Source organism: Neolamprologus brichardi, chromosome 20, assembly GCF_056152115.1.
Source record: "Neolamprologus brichardi isolate AB-2024 chromosome 20, ASM5615211v1, whole genome shotgun sequence".
NCBI lineage: Eukaryota > Metazoa > Chordata > Actinopteri > Cichliformes > Cichlidae > Neolamprologus > Neolamprologus brichardi.
Window position 1 is genome coordinate 18,524,916 of NC_142123.1, and position 16,068 is coordinate 18,540,983.

Sequence of the window (16,068 nt, forward strand, 5' to 3'; positions counted from 1 at the left end):
CATGCGAAACATCACAATACTAAAAACGGTCGGCAGGTAGGAAGCACCAGGTTAAATCTATATTTTAATTTGGAATTCGAAAATCGTTTTTGAAAAGACGTTTTTATTGAGAGTTTAATTCTTTGTTTGTGAATTTTATTTTCAATTTGAAATATTCAATCAATTTTGAAATATTGAATTATAAATAGTGCTTTCATTGTTAATTTAATTATTAAATAATAAAATAATTTTTAACAAATGCATGTATTAACGCATATTTTATTGCACAATTCATTATTGAAGCACAAAACTGTTTATTTGATCCGCATGACTCTTCTGGTTTTCTGTACTGGCAGCTGATAAAGGCAGTCACATGACCTCACGAGGTTGTCATTTAGTTCTCGCGATATCTCATTTTACCACTGTACAGTATTTCCATCATGGCAGGCAGTAAGTTGGTATTAGAGGCTAGAGTAAGTATAAATGGCTTTATCTTAGGGCTTAGCGTGGTTGTAATTCCTCTGATCAGAACCTGGTTTGGACGTCACGACTGGGTCTTTGATTATCTGACCGAGACTCCCGGGAAAATTGCGATTTCTTCTCATATTGCCCTTATTAACGGCCTCTTACTTCTGATATACAAGGGACCTCTGTACAAGGTAGGTGCTGTCATAAGGTTACCAACTTCCTGCTTTTGTGCTGAATCTTATGCTGAAGTCGTATTTTTTGTGACCTCAGTTTTTTTTTTGGCATCCTGCAGTTAATATAGCAATCTAGTTTTACGCCATTTAATATTAAATGCTAAATCTTGCTGCTAATGTTATCAAACTGAGTCGCCTAGCTAGCCTAGCTAACACTGAGTTAATCTCATTAGCAAAAGAAGATAGAGGCTGTTGGTATTAATGTGCTAAACATAGAAGTCTGTTAAGCTTAGGAACTTGCTGATTTTAGACTGTTGAAATGGCTAAACTCGATAACTGGTACTAACAGTTACTTTATGTGCTGTGACAAGAAAGTAATACAGAAGTCCATTCAGAAATCTGCTCATTTAGTCCTGTATTGGTTTGTATCTAATATAATTTACTTATACAGCATTGCTTGAGTTGATGAATGGAGCAAGAGGCAGTGATAAATTACAAAATGAGAGAAAGGAGGACAGTTACAGGATTAGGAAGCGCATAGGATTAGCAAGGAAGATGTGAGGGCTATAAATAGAATGAAAAGTGGAAAGGCGCTTGGTCCACATGACATACCTGTGAAGTTATGGGATTGTCTTGGTCTCCCTGAGAGAGCAGGGCAGCGGACTTTGCAAACACATTGTTTAATGCAATGCCTGAGAAATAGAGGAGGAGGATACTGGTACTGCTTCTCAAGGACAAGGGTGATATGTAGCACAGTAGTAATAACAGAGCGAGAAAACTGTCGAGCCTTACCAAGAAGCTATGGGAAAGAGTTTTTGAACTAAGACTGAGAAGACCCCTACAGATTGTATGTTTGCATTGGAGAAGTATAGATAAGGTACTGTCTTTCTGGATGTAGACAAAGCATATCTTAGGATGCTAGGAGACACATTGTGGTACTGTATGAGTAAAGTCAGGAGTGACATAGAAGTGTGTGAGGTGTGCAGCTGGAATGAGTTCCAGGGGATACATGGTCTGGTACTTGTATACTGTGCACTCAAAGCACTTTTTACTACAAGACTTATTCATCCAATAATACACACGTTTATTCAATCGGTTTTCCTACCAATGAGTGCGTTGTCTGTCATTCACTCACACTCTGCATTGTGGATGCACAGGGGGCAGCTTGCCCATGGATCATTTGACATTCAGACTGGAGGAGCTGTGAAACAAACTATCGATCTGGAGATGACTCCTTCTGAGCCACAGGTGGGGCTGGGATTTGCCTTGAGCCCCATCTTGTTCACAGGTTGAAGATGAAGTCAGGCAGGAGTCTCCCTGGACTTTGATATCTGCAGATGACATTGTGATCTGTAGTGAGAGTACAGAGCAGGTGGGATAGAGTTTGGAGAGGTGGAGATATGCTCTGGATAGGAGAAGAATTAAAGTCGGTAGAAGCAAGACAGAATACATGTTTGTGAATGAGGAGCAGACAGGTGTAATAGTGAAGGACGAGTTTTAAATACCTGGACAGTGAAAAAGTGAGTGCAGAGTGGGTTAACAGCATGTCCTCGTTCTAGGTTGCTGTGAGAGCCTGCTTTTTGGGAGTGACCTTTGGCTGTGGTTTAATTATAACCTTCTCTGAAACCACTTGGACACATTTTGGCTGGTATGTACATTTGTTATGTTGTGTAACACTATATATATGTCACACTTTCTTGGTTAAATTCTACATAGATTGCATACGTTGACATCAGGATGTGTTTTTTCCTAATATAGGCCAGCTACACGTGAAGTAATCCTGTCTCTCTGCAGGTACATGTGTTCCCTGTCGTTCTTCCATTACTCCGAGTATCTGGTAACGGCTATCATCAACCCTCGCAGCCTGTCGTTGGACTCATTCCTGCTCAACCACAGTGTGGAGTACACGCTGGCTGCTGTCTCATCATGGGTGGAGTTCATTGTGGAGAAGCTGACCGTTCCAGGTTGGTGTGTCATCTGTGTAATGACCTGCACTCAGTCCACTCAGAACTGTTGAGAAGGGAGGTTGCCTGATCCAGTATATTAGCTCATGCTGAAATAACAGTGATCTCAGATTACATCCAGACTGTGGAGCATGTGCATGGGCTAATGGATTCATGGCTGACTCACATCCTATGTGCAGAGCTTCTGGCCGTGTCGTAGTACCCAGTATGATGCTGGCTGCTGCCAGAGATGTATCACTTTCCTTGCTGTCACATGGGTATGACAATCAACAGTTCCAAAGAGGGGTTGGAGATTCGTGTTTCAAAATAGGAAGTAAACATGTCTGTTAAGTTTAAGTAACATTATAGTTTAGCTGGGAACCTGTGGCGACATGCAAAATGCATGAACAGCTATTCATGTAACCATCAACATCAAAGAAATGTAATAATCTATTTTTTTAATAGATAACAGAGAAGGAACGAGAAAGAGGCCAGCCATCATCCTTTCATGGGAACATACTGACACCTAATGTGCTCACACCTCTGTTGAATAAAGGAAGTGATGTACCTTGGTTTCCTGTTGGCCTGCAGACCAGCAGCTGGTCAGATCCTGATCTGCGCTCTCAGGCTTTTTATGTGCTCACCAGTATTTCATCGGTCGTTCTTATCTCTTATAGAACTGAAGCAACTCAGCTGGTTGAGCTTCTTGGGTCTCTTCATGGTTCTGTGTGGTGAAGGATTACGGAAGGCGGCCATGTTGACAGCCGGTTCCAACTTCAATCACATTGTCCAGAATGAGAAGGCCCAAAGCCATGTGCTGGTCACCAGTGGGGTCTACGCCTATTTCAGACACCCCTCCTATGTGGGCTGGTTCTACTGGAGCATAGGAACACAGGTGAGCTGCAGCAGCAATCATTAGTGTTTAACTTCAGCTCATTTTTCCACCTGGTGTGGTTTGTTTGTGCAGGTGTGAACACAGTAATCGCGCTCACCTGCAGACCAAAGCAGCCTCAGCGAGACTGTTTGGTTCTGTGGTTCCAAACAAACTCCAGAGTGACTCTGGATCACAGTTTATGATGTGAACGTGCTCACACACTAATCCGAACAATCTACCAGGTGTATGGTAGAAGTTTGATCTCACAGGAAACGTCCTGTAGCCACGTATGCTTCGTATTCTCAGTGCAGGAAGGCGCTATAAGCTCTGCATGGGCTAGCAGCTAGCTGTGAAATGACTAAAGAAGTCTTCAGGCTCTGAACGTTTCTCCCACTGTAAACACTACGACCAGATGAACACAATCAACTTTCTGGGGATAAAGAAGTCTTTTGACTTTCTTTCCAAGCTCTTTAGAAAACCTTTGGGATGAATTAGAGGAGAGACTGAATCAGGCTCATCCAACATCAGCCTCACAAATGCACTACTAGGTGATTTTTAAAACATTCCTAGACACACTCCTAAACTTTGTAGAAAGCTTTCCCAGACAAGTTGAAGCTGTTATGCTGCAGCGTGTGCCGACATCCTAAATCCTTAAACCCTGTAGTTTAAGAATGGGATGTCAGTTAAGTTCATATGTGTGTGACGGCAGATGAGCAAATACTTTCAGATCTGGAAGCTACGTCCATCTTTTATAATGCTAAGCCCACGCAGCCCCCAACAGCAGCAGTGATGACGATGCTGGCGCAGTCTAACGTGGAGTCTGTTTACAAACTGTAAAGAGCGAAGATGTCGTCCAAGATTTATGTCGTCCAAAACGGCAGCGCTGTTCCTGTGGTCACCATTAAAACCTTTACTGGGAAAAAAGCAAGTGTGAGTCCTTTATCAAAGCAGCTGATCAACAAACTCCAACATGAAGAAAAGCAACTCAGCAGCTGTTTGTTTTATACAGAGAAAAACCTGCAGATGAACTGTGAACTTAGTCCGATAGCATGTTTAAATGATACTGCTGAAGGATGACGGCAGCCATCCTATTTTACATGGAAGAGAGCAGGGGTGAGCCTAAAGGGGGGCATGGGGGGCACTAGACCATATTAATTTCAATGCTATCGTAACACGTTTCAGATTGAAAGTACAATAATATAAAAATTTGTGTTTGGTACATTGCATTAATATTTTTGTACATGGGCCAGTAGAAGATGGAGCCGCTGACCTGAGGGTTGTTAGGTAGATGTTGGTAAACTTTAAAACATTGCAATTTCTAAAATGGAAACCAGTAAGCAGTTCATTTAAAAGCCTGTGTTGTTTTTTTCTCTTTTGAATATTAATTATTGCTCGTTAATAGAGCTCGCTGAGTGATGTAATGAGATCGCTCTGTCTCCACCTTTCATGGATCTTCTTAAAAATAAAGAATGTAATTCTTGAAAAATGTAAATAAGCCCTTTTGACCTATAAATAAGTCAAGTGGGCTTATTACTTTATATTGTTTTCAAGTGCTGTTTATGTGCAGCGGATCTTCAGCAGTAGTTTGTTCATCAGTGAATTGAATCAGAATTTGTAATGAACATATTAGAAACCCTGAGATGATCTAAATGTATATCTCAAATGATTTAGATGCAGTTTTCTATGCATCTAACAGCTCTGTTGTATCTAAGAGTAATGAGCAGCACTACAATAATTAAGGTAAAAGAAAATATTGATACTGTGTATTTTTACAATTAGGATCATTTTATCTTCTTGTTTGTTAAACACAAGGAACACAGTTTGATCAGAGTATAGCATCAAGTCAGTTAAACGTGGGATATGGATCTGGTCAGTTAGGTAACGAGATTATTCAGTTTCAGCTGCTTTGGAGTTAAAAAAAAATGAACAAAACAGGAAGTTTTCCAGGTGGAGGCTATTTTATTTTATTTATTTTAAATTAGTCTGTCATTTGGCCAGGGTCAGTGTCACTGCTAGCAGTATGAAGCAATGCCTGTGCCCTGCAGGTACCACCTGCAGTCCAGCTGCTCTGTGATGATACTGTGTGTGCCATTGCCAGAAGTGTTGCTGTGTGGCACCGATAGGCTGCTACTGTAGAAGAGCTGGACAGGGCCATAGAAGGTCCTTACACCATGAGCAGGACCAGTATCTGTTCTCTGTAGGAGGGATGCAGTGAACAATTAATAACAAATACATTTGTCAAGATTTAACGCTGAGATCCAAACTTAAAACAAAACAAGCAAAAACATTACAGAAGACGTAACGTTTGATGTGATCGGGCACACAGAACAGGATATGAAGGGTTACTGCTCGGCTGCTTTAATGCAGCTGTCAGTGTTTGAAATGCTTCATTTGTGGTTTGTATGTTTTGGAACACTTTGTATAGAATTATGAAAGATTTCTTAAAGTACTAACTATGAACTACATGTCCCACTCCTGCTGGTACACAGACCTCAGTCACTGGTTATTTGGTTTACTATTGGAGGGGTTTTCTAAATCAGTTTAATGAATTGTTTGTTGTTGCTGACATCTGTTGTCTTTTTCTGGCTGCTGCAGGTGATGCTGTGTAACCCACTGTGTATCCTGGCTTACACAATAGCCAGCTGGCGGTTCTTCCGGGAGCGGATAGAGGAGGAGGAGCTCTCCCTTATCCATTTTTTCGCCGAGGACTATGTTGAGTACAAGAAAAGGGTTCCCACCGGGCTGCCCTTCATCTCAGGCATCCGTGTCAACTAGACCGAGGAGGTGGATGCTGGACGCAATAGACTTAAAGCTCTAAAGCGAGTCAGACCTGATGGGTGGGTGTGTGTCTGGGCACGGCCCTCCCGAGGTAAAACCCTGCAGCTGACTGAGAGTCCGTAGCTCACAGGCAGAAACCATGATAGCTGCGACAGTGTCAGGCTGCTGGACTGCTGTTTTTATATCAACCTCCAACATTCAGTTTAAGGCCAGACAAGCTGCACTCTTCTACATGTGTCCCGTTTCATTTATTTCTCACGTGTCATTTGTACACTTGTAGCACGCTTTGTGTTCTCACTGATTACCTGTGTTGTTTGAGAGTGATATGATCATTCTCTCAGGGGTTAGTAGCAAATGTTTGGACAGGAAATCAACCAGGTTCAAAATCATTAGTGTACAAATTCTTGTAGTACTTCTCCATTAAAGCAAACTATTTTTGATATGAGACAGACCCACACAGAGACTCATTATATTCAAGTCCTGATGTCTAAGTCTGTGTTTATCATCACCATGTTTCCAGTGGCAGATGTGCAGAATAAATGTCTGTTTATCCTCTGAATCTGGATTTAAATGAACAAGTCAGATTGGTTGGGAATGTTTACATTTTCTTTCTAAACATGTCCAATTCCACATCGTCCCTGCTAATCCCAGTTTGTCCAATCACACCTCTTCATGTGAAACCTGCAGTCAGGCGTTGCTATTAGGTGTAGTGTCAGCATATAAATAAAAAGACTTTTTGTAGCCTCATCTGTAGTGTGAAAAGACCAAAATTACAAAGAGTGAAGTTCAGTAGCACAGGTTGGCTCAGTGCGCATCCTCAAAACATGTGATCTGGTTTAAAAGGAGTTGGACAATAAAACATGTCATGATTTATGGAGACAAATAGTCCCAATTCTCCCTTTGTACCTCAGCTTTTCTCCTTTTTTTTGAGCTGTGAGCAGAGAGGAAGATGAGCAGAGGTGTTTAATAAGACCAAGGCCTCACTTTGAAGTGACATTTGTTCAATTTTAAATGTTAATGAGCACTTTTATATTTACTCTTAGTTCCATTTACAACATGACACAGTGTGACAAGAGCGTACGAATACCATACAGTTCGGTTTAGTTACACTCTTACAGAGCATTTCATCGTCATATATGACTGACTGCAAACGTAGACCTTCATATGTATATTGTTCCTGTTTGCGCCTCCTGTAAACCTGTGATGTGACTTAGAGGCAGGACAGGCAAGAGAAGTGACAAGGTAGAACAGAGTGGAGTCACAGGAAGTGCTCACAGAGAGCAGTTTATCACAATAGGACAAACATTTTTGCAAAAGGGGAAATATAAGAGCTCAACAGGTCGATATAGGTTGAGTGATGAATATGTGAAAGGTTGTTTTTTATCAAGTTAAATATACAAAAGTGTTTAACAGAATTTTACTAATGCATGGACCGATGAAATAAATGAAGCTATACAGGAATCAGCCCCAACATTAAATCTACTTACAGCTTAAAAATCATTGAGTATTACTAAAACATGTGATGCATGGAGACTCAAACAATTCACACATAAATGTCTCAGAACCAGAGACCAAGTGACATCACCAGAGGTCCTCGGCCACAGCTGTTTACAGCTCAGGTGGACCGACACAGCACTGGGCACATGGCTTTAATGTTGTGGCTGACAAAAACTTGATTAAGGATTGTTTCTAAGCACCTGAGTACAAGAATGACGTGTGCATACAGCATTAAACAAGTGTTTAGTGCTGTATGCTCGCATTATAAAGTACCTGAGGCTGTTAAAGTAACGTGAGCATGATCTGTATTCAACAGGAAGTGCTAGCAGCGCTCCAGTGCTGGAGCTCCTTTTGTATTTTAGGAACTGATTTTTCTTTTTGTCTCTCCTGTCAGCCTGTGACGCTCAAACTGTTATCCAAACCAACCAAATGACTTTATACTGTCAGCTGTAGCCGACAGTATAAAGCGCCTTTAGGGAACAGTTGTTGTTAATTGGAGCTACATAAATAAATCTGAGCTGAATGACTGGGTTATATTTGGTGTTTTTGTTTTGAGGAGAGATTGGATTACCCTTATCTGACTGTGTGTTTAAGGCTTTAGTATCAGATTTCTACTCATGTAGTAAAAACAGTAAAACCACAATATTGTCTGTAGATGCAGAAAAGTGTTTACAGAGTTAACTGGAAATTTTTATTTGCAGCTTTACACACATTTAGTTTCATAAACTGGTTAAAAATAGTTCCCCAACAGCATGTGTCAGGACAAATGAGCAAACATCCTCCAGCTTCTGTCTCCAGGCAGGGATGCCCACTCTGCCCTTCACTGTTTGCAATTTTTAACCAACCACAGCATCAATCAGACAGGCTTTAGTGATTAAGGGCATTAAAATCAGACTTTATGCAGATGATGTGTTACTTTTTCTCCAACAACAAAGACATACGCTCATAGATGAGCCTGGCTCATCAGAACAGGCACTATGCAATAATATAGAGACCATTCATTACCATTCATCAGCTCAAACATCAAACGATGCTGTAAAGCATCAATATTCAGCTGCTCTCTGACAGCAGGGTGTGAGTTTCTATAATGATAAATGGTAAATGTCCTGTATTTGTATAGCGCTTTTACTAGTCCCCCCTAGGGACCCCAAAGTGCTTTACACACCCAGTCATCCACCCATTCACACACTGGTGGAGGCAAGCTACAGTTGTAGCCACAGCTGCCCTGGGGCAGACTGACAGAAGCAAGGCTGCCATATCGCGCCATCGGCCCCTCTGGCCCACACTAGTAGGCGGTAGGTGAAGTGTCTTGCCCAAGGACACAACGACCGAGACTGTCCGAGCCGGGGCTCGAACCGGCAACCTTCCGATTACAAGGCAAACTCCCAACTCTTGAGCCACAATCGCCCCATAAATGAAATGAGATTTAAAGACAGTGTGTCCTGTTTTCTGTTAGCAGTGAAAACGTCAGTGACGCCCTCATGAAAGGGAAATGTTTTGAGGGGAATGTACTCGTGAGCCGTGAGCAAGTTTAACAGTGTAATTCTGCTGGATAGAACTGACATCTGTATGCAGATGACTCAGCTACGACAGAAAGAAAAGCTAAATGGGAGGAATGATGGTACTTTGATGAACCGAGGTGCAAAAGGTGAAAACTGTAGAAAGTGTGTGTGCACAATAAGTTAGCATTTTTTGTTTGTTGTTGTTTTCCCACATTCTCTATTCCATGAATCACATGAGCTGCTTTTCTTTTTCTCTGTTGGAGTTTAATGTGAAATATTTTACTTTAGGTGTGAGATGACAGTAATGTTACAGTACTGTATACAAATGGTATATTGAAATGGATAAATAAGGAGGGTACCATCTGGTTCAAACAACCAAAACACCACAGCCATTATTAAACAGACCTTCTGCCCATAGATGCTATGTGACCATCAGAAACTGGGAACATGGCAACACTAAGAGCGTAGGCCTTGTACCTGTTTCAGATGTTTTGACATTTCACCCTCACTCAACATGGTGTTTGATTAGCTTCACTGTTTAAGTGGTAACTTATTTGTATGTGTGTTAACGGAGACATCCATCAGGGGAGTCAGCATGAAGACCCCCCGCAGTGAGACAGCACCCTGACCTGAAGCTTTACCTGCTTCTTATAATAAACCAAACACTACGTTTCCAGGTGTCCAGTGGTGCTTGAATCCAATTAATTTGTTAATGTTTTAATACCTCATGGTAGCAGTGGATACCATAACAGCACACGTGCAGCACATCTGGAGAGTATTAACACAAGTTTAATTGTTCCACGTTTTGTCATGTTACAGTCTTATTCCAAAATGGATTCAATTAATTTAAGGTTCGACACACAATGGCCCATAATGCAAAAATGAGATCAGATCATGAATGAATCAGATTTTTCTACAACTTCATTGGAGTCCACCTGCGGTGGAAAATGCACACACTCAGTAGTTGAGCGTGCATGTCAGAGCACAAACTCAAAGCCAAAGTCCAAGAAATTGTGTCGAGGCACAGATTTGGGGGAATGTACAGAAAGATTTCTTCAGCATTGAAGTGAGCACTGTGAACTCCAAAATCACTTAATGGAAGAAGTATGAACCATGCTGCCAAGAGCTGGTCGCCCCGACATGCTGAGCGATCGGTGTAGAAGGGCCTTAGAGAGGAAAATGACCTGGTTCTTAGTAACACAGTAACACTGTGAGGAACCTTAGAGTCATTTTTGACCAGGATATGTCCTTCAATGCACATATTAAACAAACATATAAGACTGCTTTCTTCCATTTGCGCAACATCTCTAAAATTAGAAATATCTTGTCTCAGAGTGACGCTGAAAAACTAGTTCATGCATTTATTACTTCCAGGCTGGACTACTGCAATTCATTATTATCAGGATGTCCAAAAAACTCACTGAAAAGCCTTCGGTTAATCCAAAATGCTGCAGCATATTTCACCTACACTGACTTCTCTTCATTAGCTCCCTGTTGAATCGAAAATCAAATTTCTCATCCCATACAAGGTCTTGAAAAATCAGGCTCATAATAAAGACCTTGTAGGCTGTTAATTTACTTGTTGTTCCTAGAGTATTTAAAAGTAGAATGGGAGGCACAGCCTTCAGTTTTCAGGGCCCTCTTCTGTGGAACCAGCTCCCAGTTTGGATTTGGAAAACAAGATTCCCTCTCTACCTTTTGGATTAGGCTTCACATTTTATTTTGCCAGTTTAAAAATGATTCTATCCCCAGGTCAAATACATAAATAAGAAATACACTATACATATAAGTTAATATATAAATAAATATACTTGTTCTCTGGTTAATTGCTGGTTAAAAACTGAGCTGCATCAAGTACTGACTAACATTATTAATGTCATCCAAAAAAACGTTGATTCTGTTCATCTGCACGTAGCGTTTCAGCAAGAGAAATGTGTCGTCACTCATCCAGGTGACTTCTTCAGTCTCAGCTGACTGCAGGTTTCCAACCTTATAAACAGAAGCTCTCCCTTATCACCTGTAGTAATCCCGTATGTGTCAGGAGTGTCAGAACAGTTGAAATGCATTTTTTCTAAACACTGCAGGCTCTGTGAAACTCTGTGGTTTTGTAAACCCCAAAACACGCTGTGCCAAAAACTGGTCCACCCCAAAGATCCCCCAACACAAACAGAGTAACAGAGTGTACGCTGTTGGAGGATTGCCAGGATTTATACATCGGGGAAACCAAACAACCTCTGGTGAAGAGGATGGCACAACACAGAAGAGCTACCTCGTCAGGCCAGGACTCTGCAGTCTTTTTACACCTACAGGCTAGTGGACACTCTTTCAAGGATGAGGATGTACACATCCTGGCCAGGGAGGAACGCTGGTTTGAGGGCGGAGTCAAGGAGGCCATTTACGTGAAAAGGGAAAGACCATCTCTGAATGGAGGAGAGGGCCTAAGGGTACATCTGTCACCATCTTACAATGCTGTGATTGCAGCGATTCCCCAACTCTCTGTGAATGGTACTCATGACCACTGATCAGTGCAGGAAACCTGCAGTCAGCTGAGACTGAAGAGGTCATCTGGATGAGTGACGAAACGTTTCTCCCACTGAAAATGTCCAGATGAACAGAATCAACCTGATGATTGAGCATCAAGACATTTTCACTTAGGTGTAGAAAAAAGTGCTTGTATGAAAGGGTCTGAATGGGTGAATGAGGCATGTTGTATAAAGTGTGTTGAGTGCTCCAACAGTTTAAAACAGCCATATAAGAACCACCACATGTACCGCTTAAAGAAGTCCAGTCACGTCCTTTTTTCAAACTCTTAAGAAAGGATCAGGTCATTGAGCAGTATTAATACTGTAGCACTATAACTGATGATAAGGTTACCTTTGAGCTTTAGGTGGATGCTGTCTGTAGAAATGCTTCCCAGCACATCTAATTTTAGGTTACTGTTTTATTAAATCTGCTCTTCCACTCTCTTTTTTGTCTGCTGGTGCAGGCACAATGATGCTTCAAGATACAGTGACAGAGTCCAGCACAATCGCAGGTGTGACCCTGAATGAGCTTCCACACCTGTAGAAGGTTATGGCAGCTCCTCGACACTCCTTATTAGAGGAGTTTGAGTTGATTCCATCTGGTTGTAGAAACAGTATCCCAGCATACAGGACTGCAACTCCCCAACCATTCGTCTTTTAAATAACTCACCATGTTCTCAATGGTCATATTCCTTTGTTGTGTATTTATTGCACATTATTGCATTTTGTTTGATGCTTGTGTGATTTCTACTGACTGCACAACAAATTTGCATTTGGGGATAATAAAAACCTCCCTGATCCTCCAGAGTCAACTTATCCTTCTGTCCTCCACCCGTTGTCTCTGTCTCTGTGTCTTGCCAAGTGCGTGGTGTATATGGACGTGGACATATGAATGGCCACAGTCATAATATATATGGACATACAGTAATAAGTTGAGAGATGTGATAAAGTGCCAGGCTTCTTCCCGCTAACCATCAGAGCATTCCACCGGAGTGTTGAATTCCATGTTTTGTTTCTTGTGGCTTGTCTTTGCTGTCATCTCCTTTGTGCATAGCCTCATGTACCAAGGAGGGAAGCGAGTGGAAAACTTGGAATTACCTGCCCAGTTTCTTTCTGTGGAGCCTTGGAAAAGCCACTCGAACTTTTATTCCTGCCTCATGTCCTGCGCTGGAGTCCAGTGTCCCATTGAAACTATAACACAACTGTGCAGCTCAGTTAAGCACCATAGTAATAATACTAATTCACTTTCAGTTAAGCTAATTTACACAAAATTTTATGACAGACAAAACAAACATCTAAGTATTTTTATTCAGAAAAAATATTTTATTCAATGAAATCTCCTGGAAAAGCTGTTAAGGCCTTGAAGGTACAGTATTAGAAAAACCGGTGAAGATATCTTCAAGAAGGCCTTCGATGATGTTGCCAACGCATGTAGAAGATAGAAGATGTGAAGCCTCCGGCAGAATCCTTTATTCAACACCTTTCATGAACTCCAGGAACTCTATCAGAGACAACGAACAGGTCAGTACATCAGTCACATCAGCAAAGCTATTCATTACTAACTATCCATGACTGGATACAATGGAGGAAACAACGTTATTTTGAACTTTTCTACACAACACTGTTTGATTTAAAATCTATGGGTTTTAAAATCAAAGTCCATAAATATCATTTTCACAGTTACTCCTTTGGATTTTGTTTAGTTGCCTTTTGAACTCAGTTTCTGGTTTTGTTACTTTATGCACTTTGTCAGCCACAATAAAGAGCTCGGTGACTCTGTAATCATTCTCAGTGAAATGGTTTGTGAACGTGATGAAAATATTCTCCTTATGTTGTCAGGAGTCAGCTGTTTTGTGCACATTTTAATTGCAAATAAACTGCTTCCCATACCATCATAATCAATTTTGCCATCATTGTTTTTGTCTCCATCCTTCATCAACTCTTCGATGTCATCTTCAGTGATGGCCTCTCCAGTGGACTCCAGCATGGACTTCAGCTCTTCTAAGTCTATGTATCCATCTCCATTCCTTCACATAAAAATACACTCATCAATCCTACGTGGAATACTCGCTGAGCTCTTTTGGCATTAAGATTTTTACTGTATGTGTACTTTTCATACGCAATAATATTCAAAACATCCCGCAATCTCCTACTGGCAGTCAGCAAAGATTTGTCTGGTATCCGGCTGGTGGTATTTTCTTTGTATTCTGGCTGCGTGTGAACAAAAAACGCAAAAGAGACCTACTTATCAAACATGCGAAAAAGTTCAGCCAACTCCTCCTCAGATTTTCCTTTGCTCTCCTCCTTCATGCAGCGGACCATCATAACCAAGAACTCATCAAAATCTACCGTCCCACTTCCTGTGAAAATACAGCAAATAAATAAATCAGGACTATAATGTCTTTTTCACCTTTTATTTTTTTTTAAATAGGCAAACCATGTCATGAAATAAACATGTTCCTGATGGCAACATACTAATACTGACATACCATCTTCATCCACCTCGTCAATCATCTCCTGTAACTCTTCAGGAGTGGGATTCTGTCCCAGCATTCTCATCACCTTTCCTAACTCCTTGGTACTGATGCAGCCGTCCTCTGCATCCTGAATGAAGATATCAAACGCAGCTTTGAACTCTGAAAAAACACATCGTTGTTGTTACTGAGATTGTTGTTAACGTTGCACACAGCAACAAACAGCCGATGCAGACCAGACTGATGCTGAGAATATAACATCTGTGAAGACAAAACGAACTTTGAACTGTTTCTATCAAGGGCTTGTTTACAGCATCTAATATTACAGGAATTCACTGATTATCCTTTGTTATGATAAAAGCTGTCATTTAAACACAAAGATCCAAATCCTATAATCTTATAATTTATCCACAATGGAAAACAGAAAACAAAATAAAATATTTACACTGGAAAAATACTGTTATTTATTCTGGCACCATTTATGGGAAAAAAAATAGGCTTTCCTGTGGTGTGAGGTTTATTGTCAAACAATGAAATAATCCAACAACCACAAATTTATCAATTTAGTTTTATTTATTTTGTTTGTTTTCTGTTTAATCATCTTTGTTTTGTCTAAAATATTTATTTATGCTTGCTTGAAAACGTAGCTTTACGTATCAGACACTTTACAATCTCAGGCCTTTTTTCACACATGGAAATCTGAGGCAATGATCATGAATCCCTCAAAAAGTATTTAAAATAAAAGCCTGAAATGGTTCATTGGTTTCTCCTGTCATGAAAAATCAGGATCTGTAATTGAAACAAAATGAACACAAAAAATAATGAAAACAAAACATATTCATATTATTAATATAAAGTGCTTTGAGGTGACTGTTGTTGTGATTTGGCGCTGTAGAAATGACACTGAATTATAATTATAGAACTTCTTTCTCAAAAGTGGGACGAATAAAGCATTTTTCATTTCATCTAATAAAGAGAAAGACAACAATGAAAAGAAGTCGTTTCCTCACCATTTTTTTGCTCCTCTGTTAAGTTCTCAACCTGGAGGAAAACATCACATTTTAATTGACATGAAATTCATCTGACTTGTGTTTTTCATTTGGTGATTGTTTGTGGTACTCAGCAGCAGCAGAGGTTCACGTCTGCAGCTTCACTCCTGCTCTCAGTATGGACTGCAATGTGACACTAATTTCTTCACTTGCTATTCTTGTTTATGGAAGTTGAGTTGACGGAGTCAGCAGCTGTCACTTCTCTTCTTCCCTTAAACTGTCCAGCTGTTCTTTGTTCTCTTGTCACGCAACATTTATTTATACATATAAAAGTGACATTTTCAAACCATTTTCAGACCAGCGGCTTGACTCCAACATGAGTTTGGTGACCTCGGGCAAATATTCAAATGAATCCCTTTTTCTTTTTCTATGAACTTTCTCCTAAAATTCTTCATTGAACTGCATTGTGAAGTTGGTCAAATATATCACACTGGTACACAAGGCTGACTGAACCCGGATTTCACTGTAAAGCTACAATAACGCAAAGCTTACAATAATAACATAACTTCACATTTTCAGGAGGACACTGACAGTTGTTAAAACTACTATACAATCTGTCTTATAATATAATTATGTAATTGTCCAATAAATATGTATATCATAGAAGACATGTTATAGAAGGAAATATAACAGCATACTCGGCATTATCAGTACTCACCGCTGCTTTATATACATCATCCATGGCTGCTTATCTGATCCTGCAGTTGAAACAAGAACACACTCAGACACAGCACGAAGACTGGCAGTTATAACTCCCTCTACCTTTATTGTGAGAGGACTGTGAAACTAAAAAAAGGCTCTTGACCTAT

General features: G+C 40.5%; 2 protein-coding genes across 2 annotated transcripts; one reads left to right on the forward strand and one right to left on the reverse strand.

The window, feature by feature from the left end:
- Positions 1-395: 395 nt before the first annotated feature.
- Positions 396-8,238, forward strand: icmt (isoprenylcysteine carboxyl methyltransferase). The gene is made up of 5 exons (XM_006804303.3): positions 396-638; positions 2,180-2,268; positions 2,415-2,584; positions 3,241-3,458; positions 6,033-8,238. Exons 1-5 carry the CDS (start codon positions 420-422, stop codon positions 6,210-6,212), a joined length of 876 nt encoding a protein of 291 aa, XP_006804366.1. The 5' UTR covers positions 396-419; the 3' UTR covers positions 6,213-8,238.
- A 4,798-nt stretch (positions 8,239-13,036) lies between these two features.
- Positions 13,037-16,068, reverse strand: LOC102779970 (troponin C, slow skeletal and cardiac muscles-like). The gene is made up of 6 exons (XM_006804302.3): positions 15,918-16,068; positions 15,221-15,251; positions 14,226-14,372; positions 13,982-14,096; positions 13,627-13,763; positions 13,037-13,237 (listed from the first exon to the last, which is right to left on the reverse strand). Exons 1-6 carry the CDS (start codon positions 15,939-15,941, stop codon positions 13,206-13,208), a joined length of 486 nt encoding a protein of 161 aa, XP_006804365.1. The 5' UTR covers positions 15,942-16,068; the 3' UTR covers positions 13,037-13,205.